The sequence below is a fragment of the Ricinus communis genome, chromosome 5 (assembly GCF_019578655.1).
Source record: "Ricinus communis isolate WT05 ecotype wild-type chromosome 5, ASM1957865v1, whole genome shotgun sequence".
Taxonomy (NCBI): domain Eukaryota; kingdom Viridiplantae; phylum Streptophyta; class Magnoliopsida; order Malpighiales; family Euphorbiaceae; genus Ricinus; species Ricinus communis.
In genome coordinates this window covers 23,431,355-23,451,165 of record NC_063260.1, presented here as the reverse complement: position 1 = coordinate 23,451,165, position 19,811 = coordinate 23,431,355, and the positions used below count along the sequence as shown (strand labels likewise).

Sequence of the window (19,811 nt, the reverse complement as noted above, 5' to 3'; positions counted from 1 at the left end):
TTAAAAATACATGAAATTTTAATAGTGCTATAACAGAAATAGATTAATTAATTTACTAATTAATTATATTAAAATTAAAAAATTAATTATTAATTAATTTATTAGAATAGTAAATAGATTAACTATTTCTATAATTAAAATACGATAAAGTTAGTAATTATTTTATTTTTCATGTTCTTATATATATTAGTAATTAGATAAGATTTTTTCTTGGTTGATCGGAAAAGGTGTATATATACTTCTCATGTTTACCCGAAACTTAAGCCCCTTTTTATTTTTTAGGTCTAAATATACTTTTAATGTGTGCTAAAACCAATCTTATGTGCTCTTTCTTTAATTTTTTAACTTACGGAGTTAAGGATCTGTAAAATGAAAGTTGACGTGGGAATATAGGCCCCACTATAAAAAAAAAACATTAAATCAAATATTTTTAAGCATTTCTCTCTCTTTATATTTTTTTAAATTAATTTTTTTTGTCAATAATCATTATTAAAAAAAATGGAATATATTAAGAAGCATAAAGCAAGACAGGCTCTAAACAAATTCAAGAGATGTAGTCCAAACAGAAGATAAGAGCACAAATAGGATAAAAAAAATAAAAAAAAAAAACGAGAACCCCATTAGCATGTCTCTTAACAAATTGGACAGAAAAATTATGTCCAAAAGATAACAACTTAGCACGATCAGAAATCAGATACTCATTATTATGTTCCTCATTCGACCGTAGTGCATCAGCCACTCTCTTTGTGTCCATCTCAAACACGATATTGCCATACCCAGCTCCAGCACCCATTTGACAGCTTCCCCAAACCCAAATATTCAACAATACGAGTAGAAGCGAAACCTGTCCATATATTATACTTGCAACCCTTCGAACAAGCCGTATAATCGCACTGAAAATAATGCTTTAAAAATTTCTGAAACAAGCCGCATCAACATTGCATTTTAATGTTGAAGGCGAGTGCTTTTGCCATTTCAGGGATGGCGTCAATGTTGTGGACTGCTCACCTGAAGCTAAACCCCTGCGAGCATGAATCCATTCCTCATAAAAAGTCATGCATGATCTGAAGCACTGAGATGAAGTCTGTATTGTTAGAAGACCAAACTCATGCATTCCTTTGTCCCTATATACCCCAAAGCAACATGCACAATTTTTCCATAATCGACAATAATAATACTTTACTCAACAAGGACCAATTCTTAAAATCAGTAATATGTACATTAGGCAACACTATACCGGCTTCTGCCCAACATTCCAAGATAACAATTAACAACTCTATTCATTAGCACTTTTAACAATAATCAAACATAATTTTTTAGATGGATGTGTATATAAAAACTGAATTGATAATGTCTTGATCCTGCTATATACGATCCTTCAATACTAATTCTTTTTGTTGAAAACAATGAGCACGCACATCCCCAATCAAGAAAGTGACTTTTCTTCATTAAATTGCAAAAAAATAAAATCCATGCTCTAAAATTTTAGTTTATTTCGATTTCTCTAGACATTACCAATAAAATATAGACTCACACCCAATTCTCCTTGAACCACCTTAACCCCAATAAATCTTAACAATTTAAAGTAACTAAGAGTATAATAATCAAGAAAAGAAATAATACCCATAGTACCCCATTTAGCAAAAACTCGCCTTTCAATTCCTTTAAGAAAAACACCATTTGCAACAAACCCACATAATTATGTAAATAAACCTAAAGCAACCATCAAAATCACCAAGATTTGAACTGGATAAAGCCAAATCTCAAAGTTCTAAAACTCATTTTTTGTAAAATGAACCCAGGTAATTTTCAAAGCTTGGGCATAAGCAATCTTTGAAGTCACCCGATATTAAACTTGAGAAATTTTAACGAATTTCAACTTGAGAGAAACAAAAAATAGAAACAGAGGGAGAGATAGAGAAACATATTTGATATAATATTTTAGTGTTTGTACTGGGACATATATTCTCCACGTCAACTTTCAATCAACAAATGTTTGCTCCGTAAGTTATATAAGTGGATAAAGGGCATACGAGATTGATTTGGTACACATTAAGAATATATTTAGACCTGAAAAAAGAAGAGGGGCTTAAGTGACTTCCAGGATAAACATGAGGGGCATACATGAACCTTTTCCCAAAGTAAATCTTCTTAGTTAACATTATCATGCTGAACAACTGAGAATGGCACGCACAGGTAAACATTACTAGCACCCAACTGCTTTTGCCATATCCAATCAATCCTAGAAACGTAGAGGATTGAATTTGATGCAAATTCAGTTAGAGGATTTTTTGGGCGTCAAACGTGTCAAATTTTGCATAAATGGATCGGCCTGTGCAACCACCAAGGGCCAAAAGCTGTGATCAAAGGTTTTTCTGCCACGTGGTTATATTACATCACCTTTCTTGCTAGCGGCATATTTGGTCAAGAATTTCCATAATATACTTAAAAAACGAAATTCAGACTTTTACCATTACAAACTAAAGATTTTATTATTTTGAAAGTTTACGAAAACAGTGTGAGTAATTTAACTTTTAATATTATCAATACGTTATGTAAGTAATTAAAAAACTAAAATTTAATAGCCGAACATAGAATTCAATTTCAACAATAATAATCCTTAAAAAAAACAATGTAAAACTTTTATGTTTAATTAACCTCAAACAAATAATTTTCTTTACCATAAAAGAAAAAAGATTCTCTTGTATTTCCGCTGTAAAATTTGGTATATCATTTGTGAGAAAATGTGCGTGATCCACCTAAGCCAGCGGCTTGTGAAAAAGCACGTGGAGAGCGTGTGCCACCACCAGTGCTTCCGCGGCCAGAGTGTGCGACGGTGACAGCTAACAAATGGCCAAAACTGCGTGCCGTTTTCAAACTCTTAGGAGAATAACAATTGGCGCCAACTAATGTCCCGCCCAAAACTTAAAAATAAATGGTCCCCTGAAAACACAGCTTCCCTCCCAATTTTTCAATCTTATCTTTTCTACTTCCTCCCTCTCAACGTTTTAAACTCAAAATCAAAACCCTAATGTTTTGACTTTCCTATCTGACCCTCCGTTCTTCCCTCTAATTACCAAAAAATATCCATAATTAAAAACTCAAATCACAATCCCAAAACTACCCTCTCCGTCCCGCGCACTTTAAGTTGTGTCTTCCGCAAGCTTCTCAAATACAAAATCATAAATAAAATTCAATAATCCCCCGCTCATCAAAATCAACATTTTTGTCAAATCCTGCCAACCGTGAAAATAAAGTTATCCACAATCCCAAAACTACCCTTCCCCGCGCTCTATCAGTTCAGTATCGCGCAAGCTTCTCAAAAACAATTTCAAAATCCCCCGCTATTTTTCTTTTCTTTAATTTTTTTTTATTTCCCTATATAACTACACCCGAACCCTCCAATTACTCTCCAAAACCCAATCTTTTATCTTTTAGGAAGTCAAACCCTACAATATGCCTGCGATCCCCGAAGAACCCCTTCTCGCTCCCAACCCAGACCGATTCTGTATGTTCCCAATCCAATACCCAGAAATTTGGGAAATGTACAAAAAAGCCGAAGCATCATTTTGGACGGCAGAGGAAGTGGATCTCTCTCAAGATCTCCGTCACTGGGAATCCCTAACTCCCGATGAAAAGCACTTCATCTCTCACGTCCTCGCCTTCTTCGCCGCCTCCGACGGTATCGTCCTTGAAAACCTCGCCGGCCGTTTTATGAAAGAGGTTCAAGTGGCTGAGGCGCGTGCTTTCTACGGTTTCCAAATCGCTATTGAGAACATCCACTCTGAAATGTACTCTCTTTTGTTGGAGACTTATATCAAAGACTCCAATGAAAAGAACCGTTTGTTTCACGCTATCGAGACGGTTCCTTGCATAGCGAAGAAAGCGGAGTGGGCTTTGAAATGGATAGACGGCTCGGAATCTTTTGCTGAGAGGATTATTGCTTTCGCTTGTGTTGAAGGGATTTTCTTCTCTGGAAGTTTCTGCGCGATATTTTGGCTTAAAAAGCGTGGGTTAATGCCGGGTCTGACATTTTCAAACGAGTTAATCTCACGAGATGAGGGCTTACACTGCGATTTCGCGTGTTTGATTTACAGTCTGTTAAAGAAAAAATTGAGTGAGGAGCGCGTGAAGGGAATAGTGCGAGATGCGGTGAACATCGAGAGGGAGTTTGTATGTGACGCGCTTCCTTGCGCGTTGGTGGGGATGAATGGGGAGTTAATGAGTCAGTATATTGAGTTTGTTGCAGACAGGTTGTTGGGTGCGCTTGGGTGCGGCAAGGAGTATAATGTGTCAAATCCTTTTGATTGGATGGAGCTGATTAGTTTACAAGGGAAGACTAATTTTTTTGAGAAGAGAGTTGGAGAGTATCAGAAAGCGGCTGTTATGTCTAGTATTAATGGGAACGGTGGGACCCATGTTTTTAAAATGGATGAGGATTTTTAGTTTGATAGACACCGCTTTCAATTTTATGTTGTAATATTACTTTATGATAATTTAGTACTCTGATGGTGCTCTTTTTTTCTTTTCTCATAATTTTTTTTGAGTTTTTATTTGTTCATTAAAATGAAATGAATGAAGAAAAAGAAGATATATTATATTATTTGTTAGTTTGCCCTTTTTTATTTGAAACAAAAATTAATGAAATGGGTGTTTGTTAAATTTTCTAAAGGTACAATATTTGTTTTAATTGTTTTTGGTTAATTTGCAATTTGATGAAATTTGAGGGGTTAAAAAATGTGTGGGTGCTGTGAAATTGGGTATAAAATATGTGGAGAAAAAAGAGACTGGCCGTTGTGTCCTCCCTTGAGCCACTATTTTTTCTCTTTTTCCGAAGTGAAGGGTTCCATTTTCTTTGAGTTGCAATTTACATTCAAAATTGAATATGGCTAATAATTCAGAGCTGCAAAGCTCAGGAATGCTATCTATAGAACAGTTACTTTATCTTTTTGATCGCTTCTGCCAACTCACTTCTCAGCCTGGTAATAAATTAAATTACCTACTTTTATTTTGAGCTCGCGTTCCTTCTCCTTTTCTTCGCTTGTTAATTGTCTAGCATTTTGATTCAGATGTAAAGCAAAAGATTGTGGATGCAGTGAATGATAAACAGGTGATACTCATTTTTCTGCATTTTGCTTTAGCTGCTGCTTGATTTTTAGTATTTCATGCTCATATAATTTATGGGTCTGAAAGTTGACGGTTGAGAGTTATATGTTACATTTTAATTTATAGCGACTGAAGATAATATTTACCTAATTGGTTAGCTGGAGTTTTTTTCCCGACAATCTAGTTGTAATGTTATGCAGGAAGCTGTTGCTGTTACCACTGCAATCCAGGAAGGCATATTTTTGGAGATGGGGGTTGGTGAGTTTTGGCCCGTTTGGCAGTATATTGGTATACTGGGGCAAAGTTTTCTATATATGCATTATTTGAGCTAGTCGAAATAATAGCCTAGTATTGAATAGTCTGCAAATTTGTAGTATTAAGTTGGGAGAAGAATCTTCTTTACTCCTGGTATTCACCCTAAATCCTAAGCTGCTCCAAGTTCTGGTGCCCTATAATCCTATTGTAATATAATGTATTTCCCTTTGGGTTGAGATTGATTCACTGTCATGTTACGCTTTGTTCATTATTTTTTTCCTTCTGGTTGAGTGTGATGTTTGTTTTTTTGATCTCATGGATCACTTTGATTATAGCAATTTTGTTGTTAGGTCTTGGAATTTTATAATGCTACGGCAGCTTTGCATGTTTAAAGTGTGTAGAAGAAGTAGAAACTGTTACTTGTCCATCTAGTTTAGCATATGCGTAGAGTTTGCTAGGTTGGTTAAAAGCATGTACAATGCCATTGTGGTTTTATTATTGCTGAATCCCTTATTTTCTTCCTCTATCATAATCTTGCATGTTAAGTTATAGATGCCAAAGTGATTCATTCTTTTAGCTTAATCGAGAGTTCTGAGTTATGAGACTACGAAGTTGTAGTTTTAATACCATAATTCTTGACGATTAAAGGCCATTTTCTGTTATTTTTGTTTCATATGTGATCTATTGTAAGGCCATTTTCAAAGCTTAATTTCGTATTTTCTGACTATTGCAGATCCAAGTTTTGGTATTTCATGCCTGGGGAAAGTGAATATGGTGTATGAGACTAATAGGGATTTGATGATTCGGTTTTACAAGTTTGTTGCAAAGTAAGCTCTCATTTTGTCTCTTTCCTTGATATAGTTTTCTGGAGCCATGAATTTGTGATAGAATTCCAATTGGTCATTTTTGGAATTTTGCTTTAAATAATAGTTCTTATGACCTTTTGTGTAGGACAGTATCATTTTTGTGGTGTTTCCTAATGTTGAAATCCCTCTTCCTTTCCCTGCTCTAAATACTTTAGGCATTTTGGTATTTATGCCTTTGACCAACTGCCCAAAGATGCAAGAGACTTGGTATACTCTCCTGCTTTCAGTTGCACATGCTGTCTCATGAGTTTTTCTAATATATGTCAAGAATTTGAACGAATTTTCAATCTTGCGATCTTCTGTCTAACACCTTATAGCACTGAATGTTTTGACTGATGCACTACTTTCAACATTTTTCTTAAGTTTTTCATATAGTTAAGAAATAATTCTTCCAATGTAGAAGGTTTTATATGTTCTGTTTACGGTATTCTAAGAGCATGGGTGAGGAGAGACGATGGGACTGGAAATTTGATAAAAGATTGAACCTATCTTTATCAACTAGTTTGTGACTCATGGTACATCCAAGTGCCATGACACCACTATGACAATTATGGGCATATAGATACTGATGATGAATACCTTGTAACTTGTGCAAGACACCTTAAGCCTCTATCTTCTCTTTCATGGCTTTGCAAACTTATTTCTTTATACTTTATACTAAATACTGGCGTTACTGATTTTGATACTTGAAGTTCTTTTCCTGTGTATTCAAGCAAGGACAGGACAGGACAGGACAGGACAGGCTTAAAACTCTTTCATAGATTTTTTGAACATGTGGTCCCTCTTCCATTTCCTGTTTGGAATGGTGTTTTACTATAGGTGCTTGCTTGGTATAGGTAGGGGCATATATTTTATCATATATCTAGCCACTGCCGCCTTGCTATTGTATTGAAACAGGTAAAAACATGCACCTTTACACACTTGGTTATTTGTCTGAAATAAATGGGCACTGAGTTTTAGCTTGCTTAGGGAAGTAAAACTCTCATCTCATTATAAAGTGTTGTTCTCCCTGCATTTGTGAATGGAGAACATTGTTTTCATTGTATAAGCTCTGGCATCACATATTTCATTATCTTTTCCGTATAGTTAATGTTAATATTTTTATCAAATGGCAGTGAAGAGATTGCCTGTGATGAAGCTGAACTTGGAACAGATGAGTTTGCTGATAAAATGCAATTTCAACAAAAATTACAGGATCAGGTATTTTCTATCTACTGTTTGGTGCAAGGTTGGTTGAAGAAGCATACTGCTAAAGGTTGCTTGGTTTTCACTTTTAATTTATTTATATGTTTAGCAATTGGAGATGCTAAAGCACATGCGTAAATTTCACCTAGATGACCAGTCTGCAATACTTGAGAAGGTACATGGCTACATGCCTCTGTTTTCTTGTTTGTATCCGTAGGACATGAAAATGATTTTTCATGTCATTTGTTGCTTGCAAGAAAAATGTAGTAAATCAGTTTATGTATTGGATAATTTGCTTCATGCTGTAGTCTCAACTGGTCGTTTTGCCTTTCAGTTGCACCAGCAGCTGCAAAATGCCGATTTTATAGGCGAGGCATCAGTTTTGTCATCAGAACAGATTCAGGACATTGTTCGAAGGAGAGTATCACCTTTGTTTATGCCCAGGTAGATCAGTACTCAATGGTCAGATACTTTTAGCTCCGATTTGGCTTGCTACATTGTGCATCTTTATGTTGGCAATTGTTTGTTGTATCAAATGCTCATCATGTACAATGAAACTTTGCTGGGAGTTGTGTTTTCCCGTTGTATTTGAATTCATTGTATTGCATCTTCTTTTAGCACATTATTATGGGCTTAAAATACATCTGTCAGATGTTTGATTATTATCAGTCAAAAGCCATGTAATTTCAGCTGTCACCTTCCTATCCCAAAACCTGCATCATCTTTTCGACTTTATAGCACTGTAAACCCTGCTGTCCGTATTTGGACCATTATGCTGGTTAACTCTTTTTTTTTTTTTTTTCCTTTTAACCTCAATCTATGCCATCTTCAGCCCATAAAAGCAAAGGGCACAGTTTAATTTATGCTGTATCTATATCGGTATCACATGACATTAAATACATGTATTGTTATGGAAGCAGTAAAACCGATTGTGCAACTAAAATTCAGGCATCAGAAACAAGGATGAAGTGGTATCTATTTCTATTGTTTTAAAAGATAATAAAGTTTGAATTAAACAGACCTGCCTCGGCTTTCTATTTCACATCAACAATATATAGTAGGAATATTAGGCAGGGGATAGTGAAGGAAAGCTGCTTTGAGCAATTGGCTATATGGAAAGAATAAATGACTCTGATTGATAGTATGAACGGGAAAGGAACAGCCGATGAGATGGAGGTAATGAATTCGGAGCAAGCAAAATCTATGATCATGCTGCCCACCATCTAAACAAAGCAAGCATACGTTGCCTAAATTGCATCTATCAGAATACCCAGTGCTCCAACAGCTATTATTAGAATTAAGATTTCTTGTTAAGATGATAGGCAAGCAGTGATGCTAATTGAAAAGCTATAACTTTAATGACCTCTCCTCTATCTAGTATAGGGTCTTAAAAGGATTTCTTAATGTTGCCATCCATCATTAACATCGAACGTCTACTGTTAGTCGTAAAATCCTCCAAAACTGGGGAAACTAAACAAATGCTCTAAAATGGAGTATGTGATAGGTCGGTCCTGTTAATTATGCTAACCCTGGTATAAGTACGTCCCAGTAATTTCCCATCCAACAAAGTTGAGATGGCCGAGTTGGTCTAAGGCGCCAGATTAAGGTTCTGGTCCGAAAGGGCGTGGGTTCAAATCCCACTCTCAACATCTGTTCTGATTATGTTTTTACTACCTTCTCTTTTAGTTTTATTATTTAATTATGAACGAATTTAATTTGTTAGATTGCCGCACCATTTCTTCACCCAAGATCTCTTTTTCCTTTTTTCCATGTTATTTGACTATAATTTAAGAGACAAAATTGTCTGCAAAGCTTTTGCTCTATGATTGTCTTTCATTACTTTTTCTGTGTATGTTTTGTTCTTGCTGGCTTTGCTCAAGAGTTCATGCAACAAATAAAGAAGTGATCCATATATTTAATTATTTTAAACTAAAAACTAATAAAAAATGACACATATATATGACTACTTTATATTTTAGTATTGAATTGTTGATTCATATTTTATTATTTAAAAATATGTGTCAATTATCTATCAGTTTGGTTTATATATACCAAGCTTAGACAAGAATTTCCCTACAACTAACACATATATGAAAAATTTCTATCTAGACTTGGTGTATATCTCTACTTATACATTAAACCGATAGGTAATTGAAATATATTTATTAGTTTTAAATAATAAAATATATTTTAATAATCCAATACTAAAATATAAAATACTCATATATATATATATATATATATATATATATTACTTTCTTATTAGTTATGATATATACACTAAATATAAATAAAAATGTTCGGATATATATATCCGGACAATAACCTTTGCAACCTTCAAATCATGTGTTTGTTGACAGTGACACACATACACCCAACAAATTGCCTTCATTCTTAATTAGATTTGAATAACAATTTCCCCATCACTATTTTATACTCTCATCTTGCACTTAGCAGACTGTAGTGACGGTAATCAATTCAGCCACAAGTAGTATTAATTAGAAGTAAGACAAAAGTAAATATTGATTAATCATAATCGTGTCCTAATCAACTAATAAAGAAAAATCATTGCCTTTGCAATCCTTTTGCTTGCATGTCGGTACATAATTATAGAGCTATGGCATTATGTTTATTTATTTTATTAGTTTTTGTTTTCTTTTATTCATTTTTTTCAAACCTGCAGACAATTTCATACTGCCGTTAATGTGTGGTATGAATGATGCATCTAAACGGACAAAGGTTGCTTAATTTTTAGTGTGAACTATTTCTCACTTATAATTACCAAAGAAGAGTCTGTGCTGCATGTTATCAATATCATTCCTTTTCTGTTTTTCCTTTTTGTAATTCATATGAGTTTAATGTTTATATATACATAAAATAAGTTCTGTATTTGCTTCATACAGAATGCATTCAATAAACCTAATTACTTCATCAAATTTCACTTAAACATTCAACAAATTGATGAATAAAGAAAAAAATATTTGATTAATTTAAATAAAATATATACCCTATAATAAATAAAGAACGTTATATATATCATTTACATTTTAACATTAAAAGTTTGATACATATATATTTATTATAAATTTAAATTTATAAATATGTGTCTATAATTTATTAATTTAATATATAGATTGAGATATACATTTAAATTAGATAATAAATTTTTATAAATATATATTTTACTCATCTATTTACTCCGATGTATATAATGTATACATCAAGATCCGATAAAATTACACTGTATAATAGATTATGTTACAGAAAAAAGAAAAAAAAAGGAAAAAAATATTAAGAGTCCCGTATACATGGTCAACAAAAACTGGTAAAAGGATCACTATCGTTCCTATTAGCAAGAGAAGGTATCTCAAAATGCCAAAGCCTACTTACACCCTTAACCAAATACTTCTTGCACAAGAACTCCATTGCATAAAGCTTCTCTACCCTTCTATCCACATCATGCAAGAAAACATGAGTCACACCAGGGCGCGTCCTAGCTCGTGACATGACCGCCGCAGAGAATATAGCCCCCATCCTCCCCGGGGCCTGAGCGAAATACCCACGCGGCGCGTCTATCATTATCACATCCCATTCTTTACCATACACCTCGTCAGGCAACGTATTCAAGGCTAACTTGCACTCTGTGTTGCCCTTTAGGCGCACGTCAGGCCCCATGCATTCTTTTTCTTCCTTGTAAGATGCAAGAAGCTTGTCTGCCTCATGAAGCTGTGTAGGATACTTGACCACGTGCGCTCGTAGATTAGGAGCGCGTTGGAGAACTGTATGGACCCACTTAGGATCTTCTTCAAGGAATAAGGTGTTGCCTCGTGGGTTAAGTGAGGTCCACATTAGTGAATCATGTCCCAAACCAAAGACAAGAAAATTGCAAGGAGCCAGCGATTGTAGAACGTCAAAAGAGAGACTGATTTCAGCGCGTGATTGCTGTGGAACAACCCGAGAGGTGGCGTAATGGAGGATGGCTAAGAGTTGCGTTGGGGTCGCGGCGTAGTCTTCAGTGGCAGCAGTTGTGTACGCGCCGCTTAAGGAGCATAAGAAAGGGCGTGAAGAAGATGAACTTGTAATGCTGCCTGCTATAAGAAGAGCAGCGGTGAAAGGCACAGCAATGAGAACAGCAAGAAACCATGGCCTTTCTGATAAGAATTGGCGGTGGCTCTTCATCTCCGAATAGATGCTTTGTTGTTTCTTCATTGTGAAATTTTTATGAGGAAAAAAAAAGGAAAAAGAAAAAAAAAAAAGACGAAAGAAGCTCAGTCTTGTTCACTGTCTGCGTGTTTCTATATATATAGATATATGTGGTACAAGAAAATAAAGAAAGAAAAGTGAAGAGGAAATGATGAGGATGAAGGGTTTCTTTCTTTAAGGAGAAAGAGGATAAAGGAAGCAAATTATTATAGAAGTGGTGCGACAAGGAATGCTTATCCAGCTAATTAAGAGCAAAATATGACCTATTTATGGATCAGTGAGACAAGTACATTCTAAATAAATAAAGGATGTAAGTGAGGAAGAGAAAAATGGTTAGTAATTCAACTTTTGTGAAGGAAATTAAATTTCAAAGTAACTCATATACTATAAAAGTGGCGACATTGCATTGATTTAGGATTAAACTTGTGATTCCCTCAAATTTTAGAGAGGATGATGGGGCAACTACACGTTTCTTTTAACACGATAAGGTGTTAAATCTCAACCCAAAAGTTGAATGATTGCTAGGCAATCCATTAAATGACAAGGAACCTCTCACACTTCTTGAGTGATATATGCATCAAATATTAATTTAAGATAAATGTAAATTATTACTCATAAACAAACATATCTCTTCATTAATTTTTCTTTAAAAATACATATATGGTTAAGTGGTATTTTAAATGATAAAGCTATTTTCTTTTTTTACAAAAATATCTAGCTGGTGTGTAGAAGATTAAAATTTCAAAAATATGATCTTAATTTTATTTTTTTGGTTGTCTTAAAAAGAAATTGTTTAGAAACCAGTTTATGAGTTGGGGCTAAAGATTGATGCGCTGAAATAAGTGACTGGTAAAGCCAACCTATTACCATGACAACGCATGGCCGAACAACCAGGATAATGGATGCGGAATGACCTAATAAGGGAAGAGAGGTACAGATATCCCTGAAACCCACTATATATAGAGAGAGAGACCTGTAGGAAGACCCTTAACTGAAGGAAGCAAAGGCAAAATGAAAATAGGCTAAGGCATGGCCATAAGCATGTTCTGAGACATCAGCAGGATAAGACATGCATGGCCAAATGCGAATAAAGGAGCAGTAATGGGCTAAATATTGGCCATCAGAGCCCCAGAACTAATCAAGTGCTAATAATCGCTTTTAAGAAATGTTCCAGCCATGTTCTAAAACCATATATAATATAATACAGCACGTAGAACGTGAATTTCATCCATAAACAGCCAAAGAGACCAACAGTACAAAGGAGCCAAAAGCTTACATAAGTTATCTATCCCCACCTCTTATTGCAATAGCCCAAATGGACACTTATCCTGGGACGACTTTAGTAGCCAAATAAAAAGAATGACACTATAAATATCAGAATAAACAATAAATAACAAGTCCAACACTCAATTGTCTATTGGCATTGGCATTTTTCTTTTTGTTTTCAGTTTAGCTTTTTATTTTTATACTTCCTTTTCTTTTTTTACTTCAATCATTGTTTCTTTTTGTGTTTTGAACTTAATTCTATTATTAAACGTTGTTCCAAACCATTTAATCTTTTTCATTTTTACATCATTTAAGTTTCATGCTCTAAGTTTTCCTGCTGTATAATTTATTTTGCACTTATTTTTCCCTTTTCCCATACAGAAAAAGACATAAAAATGTGAAGATAGCGAAGAAAACAAGATGATATGATATATGTGGAGTATCAAATAAAGTTTACGTCCCAACTTAGAAGGGTGAGCTAATGAGAGAGATTCTTCTCCAAACTGGTGTTTGCATCTTGCCTGATGCAATACTGTTCAGAAGGCTGGCAATTGACTAGAAGTTCAACCTACGTATCTGCACTGCGGGCCTTTTCGGTTTTCAACAATTCATATCACACACAAAAGTAAACCCTAACCTAAACAACTGTGCCAGCCCTAAGTTAAAAGGCACAATTATAGGCCCAACCATGTTCTTTGGTTTTGGTTGAAAAGATTAGAGGTTAAGAAGATTACCATCACCGTTGGACTTGGCAAGTTGGTCAATTTTATCTTGTATTTTTTTTTTCTTGAAATCAAAATGGCAAATTTTATTATTGTACTTTGTCTGAGGGTTACAGTAAATATAATAAAATAAAATGCCATTTCCAAAATGAATCATTTATTGATATAAGTAGAGATATTTTTATGTAGAATACTAAATAAAAATCATTATTATTAGTAAATTATTATTATTTTTTATCTGTGTAAAAATAGAAATAGGCCTATCCTTTTGTGAACATGTTACTTTATGGGGTTAATAACTCTCTATCTTGTAGGGTTGAGCATGGATTTCGGTGATTTCCGCCCGAACCGAATAACCGTACCAAAAAGTACCAAAACCGAAAAAGACCGAAAGTTTTTATAATCGAATTGTACCGATCCAATTTTTTTTACTATTACGGTATGGTACTGGTTCGAAAAACCGTCTTTAGACTGCAGAACCGATTCTTATCTTGATCCGGACCAAACCGTAGAACCGAATTTTTTACATATATTTATAAATAATTATTTATATTATATAAATAATACATTTAAAAAAATAATACATATACTCAATAAAAAACTATCTTATATTTATCATTTATATAATTGAAACAATTGTTATCAAAATACAAAAAATAATACATATTAAAAATAACTATAATATTATAATATACTTTATACTCTATAAAAAAATATAAGATATATATTAATATGTCACATAGTATATTGATACTAGTAATCTAGTATACATGTTATTTTTCCTTATTTTACTTTTGATTGCTTGAGGACAAGCAATGAGCTAAGTGTGAGGTTATTTGATGTGCGTAAAATACACACATCTAAATGGAGTTTTTAAGATTGATTCTACGGATATTTGGATGTGAATTGGTCCCAACACTCACCCTATGCATCTGTTTGTGTACATTAGGTCCAAAAGAAGTCAAATAATGATAAAGGAAAAAATTAGAGTATAATTGGACGTCAAAGCTGCCGAAATGAGCTAAGTATGGGCATGAGGAAGCTGAACATGGCCGTGTTGATTTCAACACCGGCCACCAACACGGCCGTGTTGGATGTATCAAACATCAAAGAAAAAGAAGCTTTTAGGGAGCACGGCCACAGAGAGTAACACGGGCATAAACACCAGCCCGTGTTGGGAACACAGGAATAAACACGGCTGTGTTGGCGTCGACAAGGTGATTTAATTAAAATATAAAAAAATATATTAAATTATATTTACAGTTTAATTTTTTTTGAAAAGGATGAAACAAAACTTGATAAAAAAAATTGTCAAAACATAACAAAGTTAGGGTTTTTTCATTGCTGCCGTTCCCAATCGCCCATCATTGCTGCCATTCCCGTCGCCCATCTGTTGTTCCCTTTGCTTCCTGTCGCCCATTGTTGTTGTTGTTCCCATTGCTTCCCATCGCCCATCGTTGTCGCTATTCCCGTCGCCCATCATTGCCGTTGTTCTCGTCGCTTTCCGTCGCCCATCGTTGTTGCTGTTCCCATCAGGTATTATTGCTGCCATTTTTAACGATGAAATACTGTATGGTTGGTATACTGTTTTACTATTTTAACGATGAAATATTGTCTTAGTGCTGCCATTTTTATTGCTGTTCCCGTTGCATTATTGAACTGCATTATTGAACTGTTTGTAGTTTAAAACTGATATCTTCTTAGTTTAATGGCCTTCAAGTTATAAATCTAGCTTCCGAGTATTAAAAGAAAAAAAAGAAAAGAGGTGAACTTCTATGTTAAACGCTGTGCGCAATTTACTCAAAGAACTTTTTGGGTTTCAGACACTATGTTTCCATTAGCTAGAAAAGTATTGCATTGAAATAATTCAAGTCGACCAATATTATCATCTATGAAATATTTGGTTCGAAAATTTTCCACCCGCAAATGATTCTAACTTCTACTAGTGTTTATGTCGTTCTTTTCTTGTTTGTTTTTTTTTTCTTTTTCTTTCTTTTCTTTATTGTTTCAGGCCAAAGTTTGATGTTTTTACATATTATAAATTTGATTAAGGCAAGTGATTTTGTATTCCTTTCTCCAGGTGAAGGATTCAACAAGTGATTATAATATCCAAGAGGTATTAAATCGTTCATTATTTTTGTAGGATTCAGATTATTCCAAGCTTCCTTATATCACTTGTGTTATGACATGTTGTTATTGGAGTTTTCTTTATTGTATTCTAATTTGCTATTGGTAATTTTGTTTTCTAATTTGCTAGTATGGAGTTTGCTAAAAAAAACTGAGTCACTACTTTTGCTGTATTAAAATGTTATGATTTAATTATATTAAATTAATAAAACTCTAAAATTAAAAATAATAATAATTTAATATGCTTAAATGATAATATTTTAGTAATGAAAGAGGTTAACTAACTTTAATTTTGATTCAACTCTTTTTTATTATTACCGGAGTTTATGCCAGATCAAAAAATTTAATAAATAATTTTACTAAAGGTTAAAAGTGAAATCAATATTGAAGTATGGCATTAAAATTTTAAAAACAAAATTAGAACTACATACTAAAATTGATAACAAATGCAAAATATAGGATTTTTTTAGTAGTTAAGCCAAATAAAATAAGATTAAGCTAAAGTTTAGTCTAATATATAAATTAATTCTTATATAATCTTTATTATATTATCTTTGAATTTTGTAAAATTAACTATTATCTTTCGACTGAGTATGCACGTGCCACGTTAATGCACGTGAGAGTGCTCCATGTAGCAGGAGCAGGGGGAATAGGATAGGTTTTTGTTGATTTCTAAGTAAAAGATAATAATTAATTATTTTGGTTAGATAGTAAAGTTAATTTATATTGAGAATAGAATTTTATTTTAATTTAAAAAATAAGTTTAATTCTAAATGAATTTCAGATTTAATAATAATTTATAATTTATAATAGAAAAGTATTGCATTAAAATAATTCAAGTCGACCAATATTATCATCTATGAAACATTTGGTTCGAAAATTTTCCACCCGCAAATGATTCTAACTTCTACTAGTGTTTATGTCGTTCTTTTCTTGTTTGTTTCTCTTTTTCTTTTTTCTTTCTTTTTTTTATTGTTTCAGGCCAAAGTTTGATGTTTTTACACATTGCAAATTTGATTAAGACAAGTGATTTTGTATTCCTTTCTCAGAAGGATTCAACAAGTGATTATAATATCCAAGAGGTATTAAATCGTTCATTATTTTTGCAGGATTCAGATTATTCCAAGCTGCCTTATATCACTTGTGTTATGACATGTTGTTGTTGGAGTTTTCTTTATTGTATTCTAATTTGCTATTGGTAATTTTGTTTTCTTATTTGCTACTATGGAGTTTGCTAAATTCTTTTTTTTTTTGTCAAGAACTTGGTTTAATTATTTAGGTTTGGGAAGTTATTTACATATTTTATTTTGTGAATAAAATAATTTATTTATTTTGTGAATTCGAGCTTGTATATGAGTCGAGCCCGAAATTAGCTCGTTTATATAAAATATTGAGGTAATAACAAGTCGAGCTTGAGTGCAATTCATTTATATATATTATGCAGCTAATTATGAGCCGAGCTCGAGCTCAGTCAATTTTTCACGAGCCGAGCCTGAACATTAAAAAACTTAGGTTTTAGTGAACACTTGACGTCTCATTCTCCATCAAGTAAGATTCTTTTAACCTTTTCGATATCTTGTATGATATAAATGGACTCCATTTTGTTGGTTTCTTTAGCATAAGGCGTTTGATTGTTTGCCTAAAAGAAAAAATGAAAATTATTTCTTTGTTTAATCTTTGTTAAATTAAAAGCAAGGAAATATCTTTCTCTATGTATTGCCACTTTTACGAAGAAAATAAAGCTTTCACTAGCTAGAAAAACTTATATAATGACAACTGAATTGCTTGTTGCAATTGCAGTTAGATTTGGAGTGCATAGAAAACAAAAATAAGGGTGTTGTTATTGAATCAAAAGTCATTTCCTTAAAGCTTTGGAGAGATTTCGTTTGACAATCTGTTTTGAGAGTTTAACATAAAATTGAATGTTATAGTTTGCATCGAAATCTCCTTCAACAATAATAAGATTGAGGACAGTTGGATAATTAAAGAAAATAGATTAACGACTTCTATGCCTAAAGTGTTTTATAAGATGTGAATTCAGCTTGATTGCAAGGGTAGTAGATATAGTTGATGCAGATTTTTTATTTTCTCTTGTTGAAGATATGACCATAAGTGTAAAGATTGAGAGTTTTATTTCTTCTTGTTGCTCAATTTTATTTACGATTTCTCAGCAGCCAAATAGAGCTACTAGGCTTGCATGACTTTTTGCTTGATCAAAAAAAGAAAAAGAAAAGGAAGGCTTGTATGGCTTTTTGATGCATATGCTGGAACTTTCAATGTATAGTTCCTTGCAGAAGAAGTACCTTCAAATTGCTTACTTGATGTACCCCATGTATGATATACTTATTTTTCCATTCCTTTGAATAGGAATGAACCGATCACAGGCACTAAAACGGAAACAGCCAGAATCAAGTTCTCCAGCTCAATCTGTGACGGAACATGAACGCACCCTCTATAATGTGATATGGAGCAAACAAGATATGGGAATTTGGACACGAGACATGAAACGGGAAACCAACCTTCCTGACAATGTGGTAAATAAATCCCTAAAGGTACTTCAGGCCAAGAATTTGATAAAAGAGGTGGTAAACATTCAAAACAAGGGGAGGAAACATTACATGGCAACAGAATTTGAACCATCAAAGGAAATAACTGGAGGGGCATGGTATGTTGAAGGGAACCTCGATACGGAGTTCATAAAGCTCTTGAAAGAGGTCTGCACCAAGCAAGTACTTAAGCTGAAAGTTGCTACATTGGAAGGAATTACCGACTCGATCAAAAGGAGCGGAATCTTTAATACTGAATTAACAAAAGAGCAAATTGAAGAGATTGTGAAGGCATTGGTTTTAGATAATGCACTCATAGAAGTTAAGAGTAATGGAATGGGAGAGTTTAGTTTTATTCCAATTGGAAAAGTTTGTTATAAATGCGTTGGTAAGGGAAGCACTGGAGGAGAGCCAAGAATTGGGGCAATGGCTTCCATTCCATGTGGAGTTTGTCCGCGTATAAGTCAATGTACACCTGATGGTATTATCTCTCCACAAACTTGTGTCTACTATAGCAAGTGGTTGGATTTTTGACTCCATTGTGTTCAGCTGCAGATATTATTGCTTTGTTTTGCATTATCTGATGCCCCCAAAATTTCATCTTTGGATACCAATTGCAATGCGAATATGCCTTATCATAAGTTTGCAACAGATGCAATGAACTTTTTTTGTTGCAATACTGTGTTTCGATGCAGAGGGGTAAGTGTTGCTGTATAAAGATAAATCTGAAGGATGTCAACCAGGTCATAATTTTATTTTTGGAGTTAAGATAATCGTTCTATTGCAAAGCGTAAGCATCTCTGCCTAATTGTATTATTAACATATTTCTCAGTTTTGCATCATCAGGATTAGAAGAAGCTCTTAAAGAAAGTATTTGATTACAGCCCCTCTAATGTGAATTAAACATTTCCTTTGACAGTACTTATTGGACTGATTAACGGATGATAAAACACATCACTGATTATCTTCTTTGGATCGACCGGCACGAATGCCACTTTTGAGTAATCAGGAGAGTTAAAAAAGCTGTATTGTTTTGTGCTATTCCAGACTGGACGCTAGAAATAGAGAGTAGTAAGACGAACATGAACTGGGTCATATGATCAGAGTACCATTGTTAGTAAATTTTAATGGAAAAGCAGGTGATTTTTTTTTTTTTTTTTGTTTTTACATATATATTATTTATTTTTATTTTTTAATCTAAGGTGTACGAGAATTCTTAACATTTATTATACGGTGATAAAGTTTTACTGATTTTTATGGATGCTAAATAAAGAGATTTGAGTTTGAATTTTTTTAATACTCACATGTTAAATATTAATCAAGTTACTTTCACAGTAAGGCGATAATAATATTTTTTTGCTAATTTTGGACTTGTATTTTAGTGCTACATAAAGTCTGTAGTTTTATTTATTTTAATAATTGTTATCTGCAAAATATTTTTATGCTAGCAGTAATATATATTTTAATGGTTTGTATTTGAATATTGAATGAATTATTATATTTGCAAGTGACTGAATTGCAACACAGGTTGTTCA

At 33.5% G+C, this 19,811-nt stretch overlaps 4 protein-coding genes and 1 non-coding gene across 6 annotated transcripts; 4 read left to right on the top strand and 1 right to left on the bottom strand.

The window, feature by feature from the left end:
* The first annotated feature begins 3,005 nt into the window (after positions 1-3,005).
* LOC8271445 (ribonucleoside-diphosphate reductase small chain) lies at positions 3,006-4,536 on the top strand. The gene has a single exon (XM_002509464.4). It carries the CDS (start codon positions 3,457-3,459, stop codon positions 4,444-4,446), a length of 990 nt encoding a protein of 329 aa, XP_002509510.1. The 5' UTR covers positions 3,006-3,456; the 3' UTR covers positions 4,447-4,536.
* Positions 4,537-4,720: 184 nt separating this feature from the next.
* LOC8288053 lies at positions 4,721-8,108 on the top strand. Of its 2 annotated transcripts, none has more exons than XM_048374701.1 (7): positions 4,721-4,982; positions 5,070-5,110; positions 5,307-5,394; positions 6,095-6,188; positions 7,343-7,427; positions 7,522-7,587; positions 7,747-8,108. In XM_048374701.1, the coding sequence occupies exons 1-7, from the start codon at positions 4,886-4,888 to the stop codon at positions 7,858-7,860; spliced, it is 585 nt and encodes a 194-aa protein (XP_048230658.1). In that variant the 5' UTR covers positions 4,721-4,885; the 3' UTR covers positions 7,861-8,108. The 2 variants fall into 2 exon arrangements, with proteins under 2 accessions (XP_048230658.1, XP_002509509.1); XM_002509463.4 differs by having other exon boundaries at positions 4,764-4,982; positions 5,307-5,364.
* An 872-nt stretch (positions 8,109-8,980) lies between these two features.
* TRNAL-AAG lies at positions 8,981-9,061 on the top strand. The gene has a single exon. It is a non-coding gene; the product is annotated as a tRNA-Leu (tRNA).
* A 1,515-nt stretch (positions 9,062-10,576) lies between these two features.
* Positions 10,577-11,863, bottom strand: LOC8271443 (probable methyltransferase At1g27930). Its single transcript, XM_002509462.3, has one exon. The coding sequence runs from the start codon at positions 11,619-11,621 to the stop codon at positions 10,725-10,727; it is 897 nt and encodes a 298-aa protein (XP_002509508.2). The 5' UTR covers positions 11,622-11,863; the 3' UTR covers positions 10,577-10,724.
* Positions 11,864-15,700: 3,837 nt separating this feature from the next.
* Positions 15,701-18,927, top strand: LOC125368565 (DNA-directed RNA polymerase III subunit RPC6-like). The gene is made up of 2 exons (XM_048374805.1): positions 15,701-15,719; positions 18,098-18,927. The coding sequence occupies exon 2, from the start codon at positions 18,100-18,102 to the stop codon at positions 18,808-18,810; it is 711 nt and encodes a 236-aa protein (XP_048230762.1). The 5' UTR covers positions 15,701-15,719; positions 18,098-18,099; the 3' UTR covers positions 18,811-18,927.
* The last annotated feature ends 884 nt before the right edge of the window (positions 18,928-19,811 follow it).